We start from the raw sequence: 17,271 nt of genomic DNA, 5'->3' as shown, positions 1-17,271 counted from the left end.
TCTTGCGACACAGTGACACCAATTTGGTTCCTTTCCAGCGTTTACTGGGACTATGCCCTGGTTGTGCCCTTCAGTCAGATTGTCTGCATCCACTGCCACCAGCAAAGTGAGCCTCCCTTGTCCTGTGCACAGGGGTGGGGGAAGAGACTGCCTTTTCCCGTCATATACTGTGCATGGCCTGTTGAATGTCTGTCCTCTTTTGGTCATCCCCACGTTCTAGCCCTACTATCCTCCTACCCAGTCTGGAGGCATGGCCTGCTGTGCTGCAGCGGTGGCTGGGAGGTCTTGGAGGCCCAGTTTGGCTCACCCATGTTCACTTTCCCCTCCCTCCCCCAGAGAACAGTGGCACACTGGTCCTGGTGAGCCAGGATGGCATCCAGAAGCCACCGCTGCACTTCCCGCAGGGGGGACACCTACTCTCCTTTCTGTCCTGCCTGGAGAATGGGCTTCTGCCTCGGGGACAGCTGGAGCCTCCGCTCTGGACCCAGCAGGGGAAGGTGCGCAGGGCTTGGGAGGCTCTGGGTGAAGGGGTGTGTGAGGTGGGTCCTCTGCCCACCTCCCTTCCTCTTCCCACACAGAGTTCCTAGGAGCAGCCTGGGGCGGGACCCTGGGGTGGACGCTGCCCTGGACAGGCTAACCACCCACCTCCTCTTCCGCAGGGCAAGGTGTTCCCCAGGCTGCGGAAACGTGGCAGCGCGCGGTCCGTAGATGTGGACGAGATGGGCACAGGCTGGGCCACAGACTACGTGTTCCGGATCATTTACCCTGGCCACAGGCACGAGCACAGTGAGTGTCCCGTCCTTCCTCTGCGGAGAGAGAAAGACGCTCCGGGGGTGGAGGAGGACAGCATCACCCAGGAGGGACAGCAGGCAAGGTCCACTGACCAGGCCGGGTTCAGTGCTTAGCCTCCCATTGGACCTTTTTCTGCGGATCATCCCCCCCCTGAGAATTTGCTTCTCTTCTACCTGCTGTCTTTCCCTTCCCTTGTCACCCCAAGACTCTTGGCTCAACTGATCCAGGGGTCTCTACACAATATTCTCTTAGTCATCCATTCACGCCCTGCCCCAGGGGAGGAATGTGGCCGAGACTAGATACAGAGGGTAGAGGACTCTCCATTTCACCCCTGCCCCCTGCCTGACCTCCACACGGTGGCCTGGGCGCGGGATCAGTGCTTCTTTCTGGATGGTGCACATTGTTCACTGACTCCGCCAGGGCCAGAGCCCTCCTCACACCAGCTGCTGATGAGAACAAGGGGTGCATCTGAAGAGGGTGAGGCTGTCAGCTGGGGGCGCTGGAGCTGAAAGCGGCTTGGCCCTTGTGGGTCCTATCCCACCTGGACGTTCACATCTGGATCCTAAAGGGTGTCCACCAAGCCCAGAGTTCCCTTTCTGGTCAGAGTGCTTTGCTCCCCACAGCTTTCTCCGGGCCAGACTCCCTGATCTTGGGAAGAAGGTCAGGGAATCTGCCAGCCCAGAGCATTTGCCAGACCACCTGCTTCCTAAATTTCCTGACTTGTGCCAATAAGTTGTCAACAGGTTGTCGCTCAATTAACAGACAGATTACTCAGACTGTGGACACAACCGCAGCACAAGGAGTCGCAACAGGCTCGAAGGGCAAAGATGTGGGGATCCCCGCCCCTCCCCCCGTGTGCCTGACTAGGAGACACATTTGCATTTAATCTCAGCCTATTGCTCGGCTTAGGTTGTTCAGGCTGCACTTCCTCTCTTAAGCCTTGGCACTGCCCATTTCTGGTCACTTCATTTCCCTGGAGGGCAAGCCAGGTGCCAAGGAGCTGAAACCCAGCGGCTGACTCAGGCTCCTCGAGAGCAGCTCTGGGAAATCCTTGGAGAAGTTTGGATTTATAGTCTGAAGGGGAGATTTGGGGTAATCTTCCGATTTGGCCCAGCCTGACCATGACACAAGCTGAAGGGTAATCGGGATCCATCTGCCGACAGTCATGCCCAGCCTGAGCCAGGTCCCAGAGCTCCTGAGCTGCTGGCCTGTCCCAACTGGTCCCTGTCTTTCACTACCCTGGCTCCTCCATCAGTTCTCTCTTCTCTGTTCTTCCTAGGGAGGGCCTTCTTCAAAAAGTGGAGCTCTGTAGCTGCTGCCGTCCCCCCACTTTCTTCCATACTCTCCCCAGTAAATCAAAGGACTCTCGGGTCCCCTCTCTTCCATCCCTGCAGGCTCAGGGTGACCCGGACTCCATTCTGCTCCCCAGGAGGATGGATCCGGTCCCTCCTGCCCCAGGACCAGGGTCCTTATGCTTTGCTCTCTCGCTGTTCTCTTTGAGCAGTCACTATTAACTACCACCACCTAGCGGCCAGCCGCCCGGCCTCGGTGGACGATGATGAGGAAGAGGAGGATAAACTACACGCGATGCTCTCAATGATCTGCTCGCGGAACCTCACAGCTCCCAATCCGATGAAAGGTTTTTATCCCTCCCTTTCTCCCTGGCCTCCCCCTTCCCCCCGCCCCACCCCCTGGGCCCACCGGCCACCCACCGCAGGGGCGCGAACTGCAGTGTTGGCATTATGGGACCTGCACCCCGGGTGGTGCCCCTCCCATCAGGGGGCAGACCTGGGAGGGTAGGAGGAGGGTGTGCTGCCAGAAGAGGGGACCAAGCAAAACGCAGTTGGCTCTGGGCTCTGTCAGGAGAGGGAAGAGACCCCGCAGTGAGAAGGCCTGATGATCTGGTTGTCCCTTGGAAACTCTGAATGGCTGTCTGAGCCCTGTTCCCACTCTTGGACAAACCCAAGACAGTGTCTCTCTTTCTCTCCTGCTGGCTGGGCAGACTGGCCTCTGGGCCCTGTGCCTCTGACTCCTAACTCAACAGACATAGGACAGAAGTACCAGGCCCCCTCTGGGCGGGGGGTGGGGCCCTCCTGGAAGGAGACCCAGGGCTCTGTCTGCAGGCCTGGGTGTTCCAGCAGGCACTGCCTGGCGCTCTGAAGTGAAATCTAGAACCTAACTCAGGTGTGTGCCACCCTCACGGACTTCAGAGTGCAGAGGTCCCTTCCTTGTAAAGGACACACAGCACAGTGCTCACAGCCACCTGTCCATCGCCCATCTTAGCACGGAGCTAGGCTGGTGGAGCGGGAACCCCACTCTCCTTCTGGAGTGTGATCATCAGCCAGGGAACCTGTGCGGGCTCAGCCAGGGTGCTCCGGGGAGATTGGTTACTTAGGGCCAGCTCTCTTGGAGTTTAGGGGAACTCCCCCATCGCCGTGCCAATAAGTCTCCCCATTTGTGGGCAACCAAGTCCGTGGCCTAGCACACCCCCCAGCACACCCTGCCAGCTGCCCTTTACTCTCCACATGCCTGCCTTTGTATCTCTCTTCCCTCCCAGCCATTCCAGCGGGACCTACAGGCCAGTCTGGGTGGGAACGCAGGGGAACCTCACTTGTGATGTTTATTGCCTGCACATGGCCTGCCATCTGGTTCCTTACAAGCCCGGGCTTGGGGCTGATGCTTATTGTAGGCTGAGTGATTTTAAACAGTGTGGGAAATGTGAGTCAGGAGAGCCCGGGCTGACCCTTCTTACCCCCAGGGACTGGCTGGGGGTGGGAAAAGGGGGGTCCCAGCCAAGCCCCTGTCTTAGAAGACTTGGTGATAGGAAGCCCATTCCTGAGTAGGCTTCATGCTGAGGCCTCCCGGGTGAGAGAAACCTTCAGGCCCACAGGGTGCAGAGGCCTCGGGGCTTATGTGGGCATTCTCTTGGGGAACTAGGGCCAGCCTACCCAGTGTGCCAGTGTGCAGCCCCTGGGACTCTTAAGACTTGGGAAAGGGGAGGAGGCACGAGAGCAGAATCAGCAGGTGGTTGGGGAGATGGTGTGAGAGCCCCCTTCCCCTCCATTCCATAATGACAACACTGTTGAGTCCATCCTGCTAGCTGTTGCTTTTCAGGCCTGCAACATGCTTGACTTGTGCATGTGAATCAAGTGGCGGGTGTCCAGACTCTCCTCTCCTTCCCCTCTCCCTTTCTCCTGCTGCCTCCCCAAGAGCAGAGATGCTGTTCACTCTAATTCTGCTCCAGGCCAGGCACCTTTCACTCGGAGTCTTAGGGGCTGTGGGGTTCAACCACCCTGATTGTTTTGCTTCAAGCTCAGAGGAGAGAGTCAGAGTCAAAGCTGACCCAGCAGCGCCCCCGCCCAGCCTGCTGCCCCTGGCCCAGTCGCTCCAGAGCTCCAGCTGTCTGCACTGGGCTAATTCAGAGATGCATATTCAGTGCTGGCTGCTCAGCTCCTTCCTGGAGAATTAAGGTGAAGAGCATTGACCCAGGAGACTTGCCCTAGCTGAGCCCTGCTTTCTGGGCATGAGCTTGTTTCCCCGTGTGCCCACCCTCTGCCCTCTGCACCTGTTGCCCCTCACTGCCTGCCCGCCTGCTGCCTGCTGCCTGCCTGGCTGGGCCTGCTCCCACCCCAACTCCTCTCAAGATTGGCCTCTCTCCTGCCTGCTGTAGGGGCATGAGCTGGACTCCTGCCCCACCCCACCTGCATCTGTTCCCCCCTCACCCCCCTCACTTTTCCCCAGAGTCTTCGGCTCAGCCTGCAACTGCTCACTCCCAGAGCCACAGCCCCTCCACACCAAGTATGTTCCCTTAATGTGCCTCCTGGTGGAGCTGAAGGGCCAGATCTACAAAAATCCCACCACATGTCTGGGAAGAGATTCCCAGCAAACATGGGGCAGCCCCCAAGGGGACTGGAGGGCTCATTTCAGCCCCTCCCACCAAGGCACCCCAGAGCTGGAGTCTGGCTCCCACAGAAGCCAGGCCTTCGGCTGCTCCAGACTAAGCAGGCCAGGAAGAAATACTGCTTGAAAGAATTCATCACACACACAGCTGTCTTTCCCTGTTCTTCTTCACTCTTCTCTGCCCCCTCCTTCCTCCTGTTCCGTCTCCTAGTCCTTTCACTTCCTGCCCTCACTTTGCTTCGTCTTTGTGGCTCACTGGACCAGCTGAGCTGCCCTGAGCAGTGCCTTACCCCACTTGGGCCCTAGCAGCTCTCAGTGATCTTGAGTTCTGATTCCAATCGGCTGGGCAGGCTGAGAGGCTCCATCTACCTTTGGTGTAGATGTGTCCAAGGAGCTGTCTTCTGAGGCTGCACGTGGGCACATTCTTCTGGCCGGTGGGACTCTCATCCCTGTTGGGGATCTGGCAGCCCTGGGACTTGGCCCTTCCTGTCAGCTCACCTGTTGTTTGTAGGAGGCCACCACACTGAGTGCATCAGGTTAGGCGAGGATGGAGAACTCAGGGAGGACCCACAGCAGCGGGCAGCAGGGGTGCCTGGCCTGCGCAGAGAGCCCTGACCGTCAGGCACTGGCTACCAGGTCTAGAACCCTCAGGGGTCCTCCAGGTCTCTGATCAGTGGAGACTCTGCTCAGAGTTCGCAGTTCCGGGTCCAGGCAGCTACCTGTGCCTTTCAGAGTCTGTCTAAGAGGACCAGGCTAAAGCACTGGAGGCCACGCTAGCTGGTAGCACTTTAGGGAGCTCAGGCTTTTGTTGTTCCTTCTCTTTCTTTCCCTGCCAGACTCTAGAAAAGCGTTTTCCATCACTAATAGCAACATGGAGAGAACAGACACAGTCATGCACAACTCAAAGGATTGTACCACGTACAGAAAGGTTAGGTGGAGCTGGGACGTGTCAGGCCCTCCCTCTGCACCATCGCCATCTCTGGGTTCTGGACCAGGCAGACGCTACCCCTGTGGTTCCCCACCAATGGGTGATTTCATGCTGCAGCTCTGGGCACAGAGGTGGGCATGCTGCAGGGTGGCTGTGGGGGGAGGCCTGCCAGGCCCTGACCATGGCCCCCCTTCCTGTCCTCAGATGCTGGTGACATGATCGAGATGCAGGGCTTTGGGCCCAGCCTGCCAGCCTGGCACCTAGATCCCATGTGTAGCCAGGGCTCCTCCTGCTTCTCCTGCTCCTCCAGTAGCTCCCCATATGCAACTCCCAACCTCTGCAGCTGTGTCCCCGACCGGTGAGTGAGCAGGGAGGCACTTCCGGTGAGTGTGTCCATCCATGTGTGTATGCTAATCTGTCCTTAGGGGCTATGCCAACTTGCCTAACAGGGTGGCCTCAAGTTGGTCAGACTTGGGTTTGAATTTCATTTCTGCTATCCATGTGACTTTGGCAAGTTACTGAGTCTCTATGTTTCTGAGCCTCAGTTTCCTAATCTGTAAAATGGGGGTTATACCACCTGCTTCCTAAGGTTCCTGTGAGGACTAAATAAGGTATATAACCATGTGAGTACCCAGAGCTGTGCCTGACACATAGGTGCTCAGTGCTTGTGAGCTCTCCTTCCCAGTGTGGACACAGATCATGTAATCAGGCTGTGTGTCTGGGGACACGCAGCAGACATCTGGGCACCGGCCATGTTCTGGGAATGGCCCGGGAATGTTGTCTGTGTGCTAGCACTTGATGCTCTTGCCAGCTGCTTGATCGGACCTGTTACTTCTTTTTACCTGCCACTCCTGACGACTTGAGAGATGGTTCTCTCCATTTTTCACTTGAGGAAACCAAAATTCATTAACATGAGGTGAAGGTAGTTGCCCACGCTCCCCTCGGGGGTTGGAAGCCAGGCTGGAGCCTTAGCAGCTCTGACCAGGGTGGCTGGCAGCAACAGGGAGCCCACTGACATGCCGCCGGGCTATGGGTCCTGCTCCCCGCACCACCCCGAGTGCCGTCCCTGCTCCCCTCAGTGCCCTCACTTCTCACCCTCCTCCCAAAGCAAGAGCCACAGCCCTCTGAGCCAGGTTGATTCCACAGGTTGCCCCTCAGGCTACTGTGTGAGAGCATGAAGAGGCAGATCGTGTCCCGGGCCTTCTACGGCTGTGAGTGTGGGGTGAGGTGGGGCCATGGGAGGCAGGGTCAGGGGGAGGCGTCCTGGTCACGGCTGCCTGGCTCACCCCTCCACCCCCAGGGCTGGCGTACTGCCGCCACCTGTCCACGGTGCGGACCCACCTGTCAGCGCTGGTGCATCACAACATCATCCCGCCCGCCCGCCCCCCAGGGGCCTCAGGGGGCCTCACCAAGGACGTGTGGAGCAAGTACCAGAAGGATGAAAAGGTATGCGCTGTGGGCCAGGGTCAGTGGCTGGGGCGGGCAGCGGTGGGTGCAGAGTGTCTGCTCTGGGCGCAGCTGCCACAGGACAACTGGGCCTTCACAGTTGTGGTTGGGCTGACAGGCCAAGGCTGATGGCCTTGGAGTGGCGGGGTCAGGGCGGGATCTCAGACAGCTGGGGCTGTGGGTTTCCCTGGGCAGGGCACTGGGCGGGGAGTCCGTTCTGCTTTCCCATTACTCACAGCCTTGGCAAATCTCTGCGCCTCTCCGGCTTCGTTTCTTCCCTGGAAGGAGGGGGTTGAATAGGTCCCAGCCAGCGCTAATGTGGGGCAGGGTCTCCGTGGGCTTCAGCGGTGACCGAGTCTGCCCAGCCCCAGCTCTCCCTGAGGTGGGTCACCGGGAGGTGACTGCCGGGACTGCACAGTCTACTCTCTGGGCCCCTCAGAACTACAAGGAGCTGGAGCTGCTGCGGCAGGTTTACTACGGAGGCGTGGAGCACGAGATCCGCAAGGACGTCTGGCCCTTCCTGCTTGGCCACTACAAGTTTGGCACGAGCAAGAAGGAGATGGAGCAGGTAAGGGGAGCCCTTTCCCGTGGGGTAGGGGGGCGGGGAGTCGGGCCAAGGGACTCATGCAAGCTCAGTGGAAAGAAACGTGGCAGGGGAGGGTTCACAGAGGCACCCCACTGTCCTCACTGCTGGGCCCCAGCCTAGTCGTCAGCTGTCCCAGCTCCTGCAGAGGAGGGCCTGGTGCACCCCTCCCCCATGGTCATGGTGTGTCCGAGTCCAGGTGGACGCAGTGGTGGCAGCGAGGTACCAGCGGGTGTTGGCGGAGTGGAAGGCCTGCGAGGTGGTGGTGCGGCAGCGGGAGCGGGAGGCGCACCCAGCCACACTCACCAAGTTCTCCTCGGGCAGCAGCATCGACAGCCACGTGCAGCGCCTCATCCACCAGGACTCCACCATTAGCAATGACGTGAGCCAGCGGGGACCTGGGAGCGGGCGGAAGAGGGGGGTGGGGCGAGGGCAGGAGTCCTGAGCAGCAGCCCAACCTCTTGTACTCACTGCAGCGGAGCCCTCGGAGAGTGGCTTGACGTGTCTCTGTCTCCCTTTCTCTGGGTGCTGCAGGAATAAAGTGAGATAGTGCGTTGTGATCAGGTTTAATGGACGAGGAGGGAAGGATGGATTTATGGGGATTAGGGGAGCCCTCCCTGCGCCTAGTGAGGCCTCAAGGCTAAGAATAGGCAGCCGTGGGGGCTAGTCCCAGGGCCCCTACTGGCCAGATGAGTGACGCCGTCTTCCAATCTCTGGGCCTCAGTTCCCTTCCGGCCCTGCTGCCCTCTGATTGTAGCGGCCTCCCTGAGAGCTGATGCTAGAGGCCAGGGGAGCCCGTAGGGCAGTGCTGTTGGCGTCCGCTGGCAAGACCTCCCGCCTCTGGAGCCCCGTCACCATCTCACAGAACTGACCGCGCAAAGGCAGTTCAGCTCTCGTGGCGTGTCCTCCGCCCCCCCCCCCCCCGCCCGCTTTGGGGGAACAGGCCTAAACAAACTGGCCCCACTGAAGTGATGAGAAGTCTCAGGCTCAAGGACACTCTTTTACTAACGTATTTTTTCCTTTAAAATTGCTGCTTTAGATAATGTGTATTCTAGCTACTCTACTAATAAATCTTTCCTAATATTAACAGAAAACTGGAGCTGGCGCAAGACTGAGAACAGATTTAACATCAAGGCACACGCTTTCCATGTTCTTGCTTCCTGTTCGGGAGCCTGTTCTTTTCTCTCTGGCTTTGGGCTTCATAAGATCCCGAGTCAGTACCAGTGCCCAGCTGCTCAGCTCACAGACAGCAATGGCCTCGGGGCCCTGCTCCGGGGTCCGATTGCCTTGCCCTCGTGGCCTTACCTGATCCTAACACAACGACACTTCATGCTTCTCACCCAAAGTGAAAACTCCTTTTAGCATCCCTTTCCCTACATAGTCCAAATAGGAAAAAAAGTAAAAGCCAGTCTGGATATGTCTGTCTTCTTTGTACTGGTCCATGGTGAGGCCTGTTTCCAGTCAGCACAATGCGTTTCCTTTCACTTCTGACCTCTCCTCAGCTTGTCTGAGGCCAGTATAACCGATCAGGTCCTTGCTAGAAAAGTTCCCTGCCTTGTTGGTTTTCCTAACGCCTCCAGGCTGCCCCCTTCTCCACACACACATACACACACACACACACACACACACACACACCAGCACATGGAGAAGTGCTCCTGACCTGAGGCAGCCTGGTGACTTCAGGTGTTAGTAGAATGGCACCGCTCACACTGCCATCAAATACCATTGCGTGTCCAGGCCGCCAGTCTCCCGTCTTCCCTGCAGCAGCCACCGGAAGCCTGGGGTGTTCCCCTTTCTCTTGCCCCAGGAAGAAGCAGAGGAAGGGACTGGATAGGGCTGAAGTCTTCATGTTGGCCTGGAGCCTCATTCCTCCACCTGGCCAGCTGGGTCTGAAGGGGAGGCTTGGTGTCCAGAGAGGCAGTGCTGGAAGTGTGGGGTGGAGTAGGTGTGATGAGAATTCTCCATCCCTCTCACTTATTCTGACCCCAGGAAGGAGACACTGAGCTGAGGGAAGAAGCTGGGGTGCAGGTATGAGCCCCACCATCTGTTCTCCCCACCAGGTGTTTATCTCCGTGGATGACCTGGAGCCCCCGAAGCCCCCAGGCACTGAGGATTGCAGACCAGAGCCCAAGGAGGCGCCGGGAGCAGGGCCCGTGGGCACCGCCGTGGTGGAGCAGCAGCAGTCAGTGGAGTTTGACTCTCCAGACTCAGGACTGCCTTCCTCTCGCAATTATTCCGTGGCCTCAGGCATCCAGTCGAGCATAGATGAGGGGCCGAGTGTGGGCTTCGAGGAGGACTGCGGTGGGGAGGAAGGCTCCGACAGGCCGGAACCTGCAGTCCACGCTTTCTCCGAGCCCCAAGATCCCAGCCAGGAGGAGGCTTCTCGGGCCAGCGAGCTGGAGGCAGGAGAGGAGCTTGCAGCCGTGTGCGCTGCCGCCTACACTGTAGGTGGCCATTCCCAGGCACTGTTCTTAGCTGGCCCAGAGCCCTCCTGCCGCCCCAAGGCTTGGGGGCAGGCTGGCGGGTGGATGGTGGGGTATCTGACTTGGAGGGCCTGGAGCCCGTCTCTCAGCGTCCCAGAGGACTCTGCTCTCTGAGTCGTTGGCTCCCTGCCTTTCCTGCTTCCCTGTGGGCATCACCTCAGGCCCCAGCTTACCCCGAGGGCCTCCCACTCTTTCAGATAGAACTATTGGACACCGTGGCCTTAAATCTGCACCGCATAGACAAGGATGTGCAGCGATGTGACCGCAACTACTGGTACTTCACACCCCCCAACCTCGAGAGGCTCAGAGACATCATGTGCAGGTGCCATTGCAGGGCAGGGCTCAGGGTGGGCGGCAGGGTCCCTGCTCAGGGAGAGGTTAGGTCAGCAGTGCCCCGCCCCCTCACGGCACCAGAATCACACTGGACTCCCTTTGGGGGAACACTTCCTCCTGCAGTGCCCCTGCCCCGCCCTCTTCACTCACAGGTTTCCCAGGAAGCCTTCTGTGTTTTCCCTCACGCCACTGCTTCCCCCGCCCTGCCCCAGCCTCGTCTCTTTCCCTGACCCCCTGCGTGCCTTGAAGACAGGGCTAGTTGTTCACCGCGGTACTCCCCGTGCTTTAGGGTCCCGGAAGGCTGACTTCCGGGGAGCAGGCTACTCTAAGACTCATCTCCCTGGGGATCCCTGAGGGGATGGGGCCCGGCACACACCCACAGTGACTCTGTCCCTGGGATTTCAGCTACGTGTGGGAACACCTGGACGTGGGCTACGCGCAGGGCATGTGTGACCTGCTGGCGCCGCTCCTCGTCATCCTGGATAACGGTGAGGGGTAGGGAAGAGGGCGTTCCCACAATGGCATGGGCCTCAGGCATGGGGCGGGGTTGACATAAGCTGGAAAAGAAAAGACTGCTAGGTCTAGATGGGTAGCAATAATCGCCAGCCCTGTCCTCTGGGCCACAGTCACCCCCTGTGGAGTGAAGGCCACCCCTGCCCTGTGGCCTCATTCCTGTCTCCTCTCAGATCAGCTGACCTACAGCTGTTTCAGCCAACTCATGAAAAGGATGAGCCAGAACTTCCCCAATGGGGGCGCCATGGACACCCACTTTGCTAACATGCGTTCCCTCATCCAGGTGAGGACTGTAGCTGCTCCTGGGCACGTGACCAGGCACCACTGGGCTGGGCCGTCTTCCACCAGGAGATCAGGGAGTGGAGTGGTTCAAAGATTTCTTTTATATAGAAGCTTAATTTCTTTCACATACACATTTCCCCCCCAATTATGGTTGAAACAGAAGTCACAGTAGTTAATGTGGGCTTCTATTCCTGGCTCTGGTGTTCCAGGCTGGGAAGCCTCATGTGGGGTTGAGACCCCATGCTTCCCAGCTTCTTTTTGCAGCTGAGATATCCCTTCAGAATCTCAGCCGCCACACGGGGAGCAGGGCCAGCCTTTTTCACGCCTCTGCCCTTCCTACCAGTCTCCTGTGGCTTCTTCTGTAAGTCCTTGGTAATAAGATTTCTGTTCATTTGATTGTTCGGATTGTTTTATAATTTAGTTGTAATTCCAGTTTGGACCTGGGAGGAGGTGAGTGTAACTTCCACCTACTCTGCTGCCATCTTGGATCCCCCTTGATATTCAATATTATATTCGTTTCAGGTGTACAGCATAGTGGTTAGACATATTCCTAACTTAGGAGGCATGGTGATGCCCACATAAGTCTGGTACCCACCTGGCACCAGACATAGTTTTTACAGTGTTATCGACTATATTCCCTTTGCTGTAGCTTACATCCTCATGACTTTTGTTACTCCCAATTTGTACATCTTAATCCCTTCACCTTTTCCACCCAGCCCCCAAACCCCTCCCATCTGGCAACCATCAGTTTGTTCTCCGTATCTATGAGTTTGTTTCTGGAAACCCATTGTTTTCACTGTTAAAAATGGAGAGGAATGTCAACATGTAAATGCTTGTGCTCATGAAAGTTCTGGTGAATAGTATGGTTGATGAAGTCAAACACCCAGAGCCCTGGCCAGGTGGCTCAATTGGTTGGAGCATTGTACACCAAAAGGTTGCGGATTGGAATCCCAGTCAGCACACATGCCTAGATTGAGGGTTCGATCCCTGGTCGGTGTGCATGCAGGAGATAACCAATCAATTTATCATCTCGCATATTGTTTCTCTCTCTCTCCGCCTCTCTCAAAAATCAATAAACATATCCTTGGATAAGGATAAAAAAAAGAAAAATCAAATACCCAGAAAATGATATAAATCCAAAAAGAGTACAGCCCAGAGAGATGAGTGGGGCCGCAGAGTGCACCCTAAGAGACAAGAGGGGCTTGAGCACAGCTACCAGACGCCAAGCAGAAGGGCCTGGGGCGGGGGGTGCAGCAGGGAGGAGGCACTTCAGCTCAGTCCTTCTCTCTTTTCCCACTCCCACAAGATCCTGGACTCAGAGCTGTTTGAACTGATGCATCAGAATGGAGATTACACCCATTTCTACTTCTGTTACCGCTGGTTCCTGCTGGATTTTAAGAGAGGTAAGAGGAGGGTTGGATGGTGGGCCTGGGGTCAGGGGCTTTGGGTGACCCTTTTGCCCCAAAGTCATAGGTCCTGGACCCTAACTGAACTTTAGAACTACTTGGGGAACTTTTTTTTTTCTTTTTTTACCTTTTTTTAATTAAATTATTATCTATGTACATGGGGAACTTTTTATTTTTATTTTATATTTCTTTCAGAGAGGAAGGGAGAAGGAGAGAGAGACAGAAACATCAATGATGAGAGAATCACTGATCAGCTGCCTCCTGTATGCCCCCTACTGGGGATCGAGCCCACAACCCAGGCATGTGCCCTTGGCCAGAATCAAACCTGGGACCCTTCAGTCCTCAGGCTGACACTATCCACTAAGCCAAGCTGGCTAGGGCAACTTTTTAGAAACACCAATGCTCTAGGTTGTACCTGGCCTCAGATCACTAGTGTGACTGGCTGCCTGGGCATCGATATTTTAAAAGCTCTCTAGGTGAATCCAAAGTGAAGACAGAGTGGAAATGGCAATGGCTTTTGGAACTGTTTTTCCAACCAAATCTTCCCTGTGCACCGAGGTTTCTAAAAGCAGAGATGCTTTAGCCGAAGAGAAGAGTCTGCAGGAGCCTCATGTGCAGGAATTACCAAGGAGAAGGGCAGGGTCTTGGCCTGAGGCATGAAACCACCCCCTCTTGGACCCGGCTGCGTGATGTAATAGAACGTTGGCCCTTGGAGCTCTGTCTCCATATGCGGCCCCATTGGAGGCCATGGGTGGCAGGCTCAGCTTTAGCCCCTTTCCGTCCGCAGAGCTGCTATACGAGGATGTGTTTGCTGTGTGGGAGGTGATCTGGGCGGCCCAGCACATCTCATCAGAGCACTTTGTCCTGTTCATTGCCCTGGCCCTGGTAGAGGCCTACCGTGAGATTATCCGTGACAACAACATGGACTTCACCGACATCATCAAGTTCTTCAATGGTAGGAGCTTGTCCAGCCATCTGGCTGTTCCCAGCAAGGGGATAGGGACCTCCACTCCTGGCCTGGAGGGGGTTGGAGTGGATCAGAAAGACTGGGTCCCCTCCCGGTACACAGACGTCAGGAGTCCAGCAGGTGGAAATGGAGTAGGGTGGGCAGCCGTAGGGCTCCTCCCAGACTTTTCCCCTCGCTCCAGCATCCCCACAGTTAACCATGTTTCCTCCAGAACGAGCTGAGCATCACGATGCCCAGGAGATCCTGCGGATTGCCCGGGACCTCGTCCACAAGGTGCAGATGCTCATAGAGAACAAGTGAGGGCCAGGAGGCAGCAGCCAGCCACAGCCTCGGCTCTTGGCCCTGGGCTCCGCGGGGAGAGGTGCAGGGGCACACAGCAGAGACTGCCCCACCTCTCAGCCAACTCTGCCTGCCCAGCTGTGTTCCTAACAAAGTGTGAGCCTGGGATCCGACTCTGGGCAGTTCTGGCCCTGAAGGGGCAAGTCAGGGGCCAGGGTACCCTCAGGTCAGGGCCAGGAGGGGAAAGGGCAGCCTCAGGGAGCAGCTGACCGGGGCATACCTACTCTGCTCCCCTCTCAGACACCTGGAAATAGCCCCACTGCCCCTGTAGCCTCAGCCTGAGTGCCCCATGCTCTCTCCTGGGTCAGCCTGGGGCCTTGTAGAGTCACTAGGGCTATACATGCCTGGGCCCCACTGGTGAGGGTTGTCTGAGACAAGGGGACTCTGTTGTATTTCTTCGCATAGTCCCTTTGTAGGCCCAGTGCATGTGTGTGCACCAATCCCAGTCGGGGCAGCCAGAATGGCTGCAGGTTTAGGCGTGTTTCCTGGGTCACCTTCCAGGCCCTCCTCTGAGACTGTGGGGCAGAGCAGCCCACTTCAGCAGCACTGCCACTGCCTTTGGCCACCTGAGGTGCCCCCATGCCCTCCCCTAGCCTGTACAGTGCACCCACGTGTATCTGTACAGTCTCACTCCTGCCACCTTGCTATTGCTTTATGCATTAGATGCATCCCTAAGAACTATACACATGACACTTTGCCAGTCGGAGGATCTGGAATGTGGTTGGAGCACTACCTCTCAAGAGAAATCCCAGGTGATTCCTTAGGGAGGAGATCCTGTCACAGCCTCCTCTCAAAGGTGGCCCCAAAACTTGGGGGCAGCTCATCGTCTATCCCAGGCGTCCGCTGAGTCCTAAGGCTGGAAGGAGGAGGTGCCTGGGTCTCCCTTGTTTATTGCTGGTGAAAAGCAAGGTTGGCTCTGCCTTCCACATGCTTCTCAGGATGTCCAGAGGCCTAAGGACCCAGAACCCCCCGTGGAAGAACCTCACTCATGAGGGGAGATGTTACGCTGCTTGTTCTGCCATCCCCACCCCCACTCCCAACACATGCAGGCTGGGCCTTGCCCCAGGGCCAGGAGGCTACTCTGCCACAGGGGCTGGGGCCTGCTCAGCAACCACTAAGGTCTGGAGACTTCCTGCATTTAAGAAACAAAAAAAGGACCCAGCAGCCTTTTTGCATCCAGCACAGCTCCCCAGCCCACCCCCGTCCCAGGCATTGCACGGCCTGTTTGGGGGCCAGCCCGCCCCATTGCCCACTCTTGTTGTCTGTGAGTCCTCAGCCTCCACCAAGCACGGTGGCCATTGTGTGCCTGCCTTAGTGACTCAGTGGTTTTGTGAGGAGCAGAGTGTGTATGATTTTTGGCTCAGAAACTATACTCTTCAGTGTAACAAACCAATAAACACAGCATTTGGCAATGCTTGAGGCTCGGGTTGCTTGTGGGCTTGTGCTGGACTGGGAATACTATCATCTCCACAAAAGAACGGTAAAGAAGGTCAAGCCCGTGAGGCAAGGATGGCGAAAAGAGAGAACCAAATTTTCTAAAAGAGGGGGACCTCGGCTATGGGCTGATTGGGGCGGAGATAATAAGTAGGCCCAGAGAGAACCCTTAGGTAGGGGTGTCGAACTCAATCAGAGAAGGGGCCAAAATCTAAAATCCAGCCTAAATCACGGGCCGAATGGTTTACTGAACAGTCATAAACTGTCATTGTGATGGAAACGCAGTGGAGTGCAGTGATGACAGCGCGGTGCGGGCCACATTGCAAGGCCTGGCAGGACGGATTTGGCCCTCGGGCCTTGTGTTTGACACATGTGCCTTAGAGCCAGCAGTCCTATCTCAGACTGACCAATGGCTTCTGCATTCTCTGGATTAGTGTAGGTCCCTGTCCCACGCCTTCCACAGTCTGACCTCCTGAATAGCTACAATGATAAGCTGGAGCCTCCTAGCCCCTCCAGCCAATTGCGAAGGACCCTGCTCACTGAGCACTGTCTTTGAGATATCTGCTTCAAACTTAGGGGGGAGCCTCAAGAAGTCAAACCTGCTGAGGCATGGAAAGGGCCTCTGACTATCCTACCTCCCTTTCTCCCACCCCAGAGGACCACCCATGGTCCCAGGTAGAGGCTCCTGTCACCAGCACGTGGTCTTGTCTGGAAGTCACTGACAATAGGCATTGGGCCTATTGTCAGCTCAGTCCTAGCTGCCCATGCAAGGAAACCAATTGACACAGGGAGCTCTGGAGCCAGGGAACCTTATAAGCCCCTCAAAGAACACCGCTTCCCCACGGTGATCCTGGTGCCTGGAGCAATCAGAATTCCCTCTGCTGTGACTCCTCCTGAAAGTTCACTAAAGGCCCTGGTACATTTCTCTGGATGTGGCCTGGTTCCTTCACACACTCTCACCCAGAGGTGCTGGCACTCCCCAGGCCCTGAATGGGCTTTTAGAACTAGGATGGGTGAACTGATGCGTGTGGATAGGAGGAGGGAGTGTGAGGAGAGCAAACAGCATCCCTCCAATTCCAGTAAGGCTTCCTCTGTCACAGAGTGAGGAGAGCTGCTAAATGGAAGCTCCTGGATTCTTACTTGGGATTTCTGTTCTCCGTTGCCCTGGCCATAGGCCCTTGTCTTTCAGGCTCCAGCTCAGCTGGGGTGGGAATCTGTGCTTTGAGTGCAGGGAAGGGAGTTTCTGCCAACCCTTATGATAGTGATAGCTCTCAGGTGATTCTGGGTCATTACCAGGGGCAGTCTTCATCTTTGTCCCATTGCTGGGCATGGTGTCTGACACTGAGTGGATGCACAGGAAATAATTAAGTTTTGGCCTTCCCTTAATTTAGGGGTGTCGAACTCAATCAGAGAAGGGGCCAAAATCTAAAATCCAGCCTAAATTGCGGGCCCAATGGTTTACTGAACAGTCATAAACTGTCATTGTGATGGAAACGCAGCGGAGTGCAGTGATGACAGCGCGGTGCGGGCCACATTGCAAGGCCTGGCGGGACGGATGTGGCCCGCGGGCCTTGTGTTTGACACATGTGCCTTAATTGAAGGCACCCATCTCTCCCTGAGCTACCAGTAGAGGGAGCCAGCATCTCACAAGTGAAAAGGGCTGGCGGAATGATGGGGCACGATCTGGCCTTTTGAGGCTGACTTTTCTTCAAATAATGGAACCTCAATACATTCGTGGCCACCACTACCTTCCCTGAGGATCACATCACACACACACACAGACACACACACAGACACACGCACACACGCCCTACATCCCTGACTCACCCTCGAAAGAGAAACCAGTCAGTACCCTTGGCTGGGGC

At 56.6% G+C, this 17,271-nt stretch overlaps 1 protein-coding gene across 16 annotated transcripts in view; it reads left to right on the top strand.

Moving 5' to 3' along the window:
* Positions 1-17,271, top strand: part of SGSM2 (small G protein signaling modulator 2) — a 45,100-nt gene that overhangs the window by 22,675 nt on the left and 5,154 nt on the right. For 3 of the 16 annotated variants that reach the window (XM_045570993.1, XM_045570995.1, XM_045570996.1), the window contains 15 exons: positions 39-106; positions 337-539; positions 660-786; positions 2,294-2,431; positions 5,825-5,978; positions 6,767-6,831; positions 6,921-7,066; positions 7,506-7,634; positions 7,849-8,031; positions 9,710-10,093; positions 10,330-10,454; positions 10,871-10,953; positions 11,152-11,261; positions 12,567-12,663; positions 13,454-13,621. In XM_045570993.1, coding sequence (XP_045426949.1) covers positions 39-106; positions 337-539; positions 660-786; positions 2,294-2,431; positions 5,825-5,978; positions 6,767-6,831; positions 6,921-7,066; positions 7,506-7,634; positions 7,849-8,031; positions 9,710-10,093; positions 10,330-10,454; positions 10,871-10,953; positions 11,152-11,261; positions 12,567-12,663; positions 13,454-13,621 — 2,180 coding nt within the window. Of the gene's footprint in view, positions 1-38; positions 107-336; positions 540-659; positions 787-2,293; positions 2,432-5,824; positions 5,979-6,766; positions 6,832-6,920; positions 7,067-7,505; positions 7,635-7,848; positions 8,032-9,709; positions 10,094-10,329; positions 10,455-10,870; positions 10,954-11,151; positions 11,262-12,566; positions 12,664-13,453; positions 13,622-13,844; positions 15,387-17,271 lie in introns of those variants that run through there. The other 13 variants (XM_045571000.1, XM_036408476.2, XM_036408472.2 and 10 more) reach the window with 10 other exon arrangements.

The sequence above is a fragment of the Pipistrellus kuhlii genome, unplaced genomic scaffold (genome assembly GCF_014108245.1).
Source record: "Pipistrellus kuhlii isolate mPipKuh1 unplaced genomic scaffold, mPipKuh1.p scaffold_m20_p_39, whole genome shotgun sequence".
Lineage (NCBI taxonomy): Eukaryota > Metazoa > Chordata > Mammalia > Chiroptera > Vespertilionidae > Pipistrellus > Pipistrellus kuhlii.
Note: the sequence above shows the minus strand (reverse complement) of the source record. Positions and strands in the feature narration are given on the sequence as shown.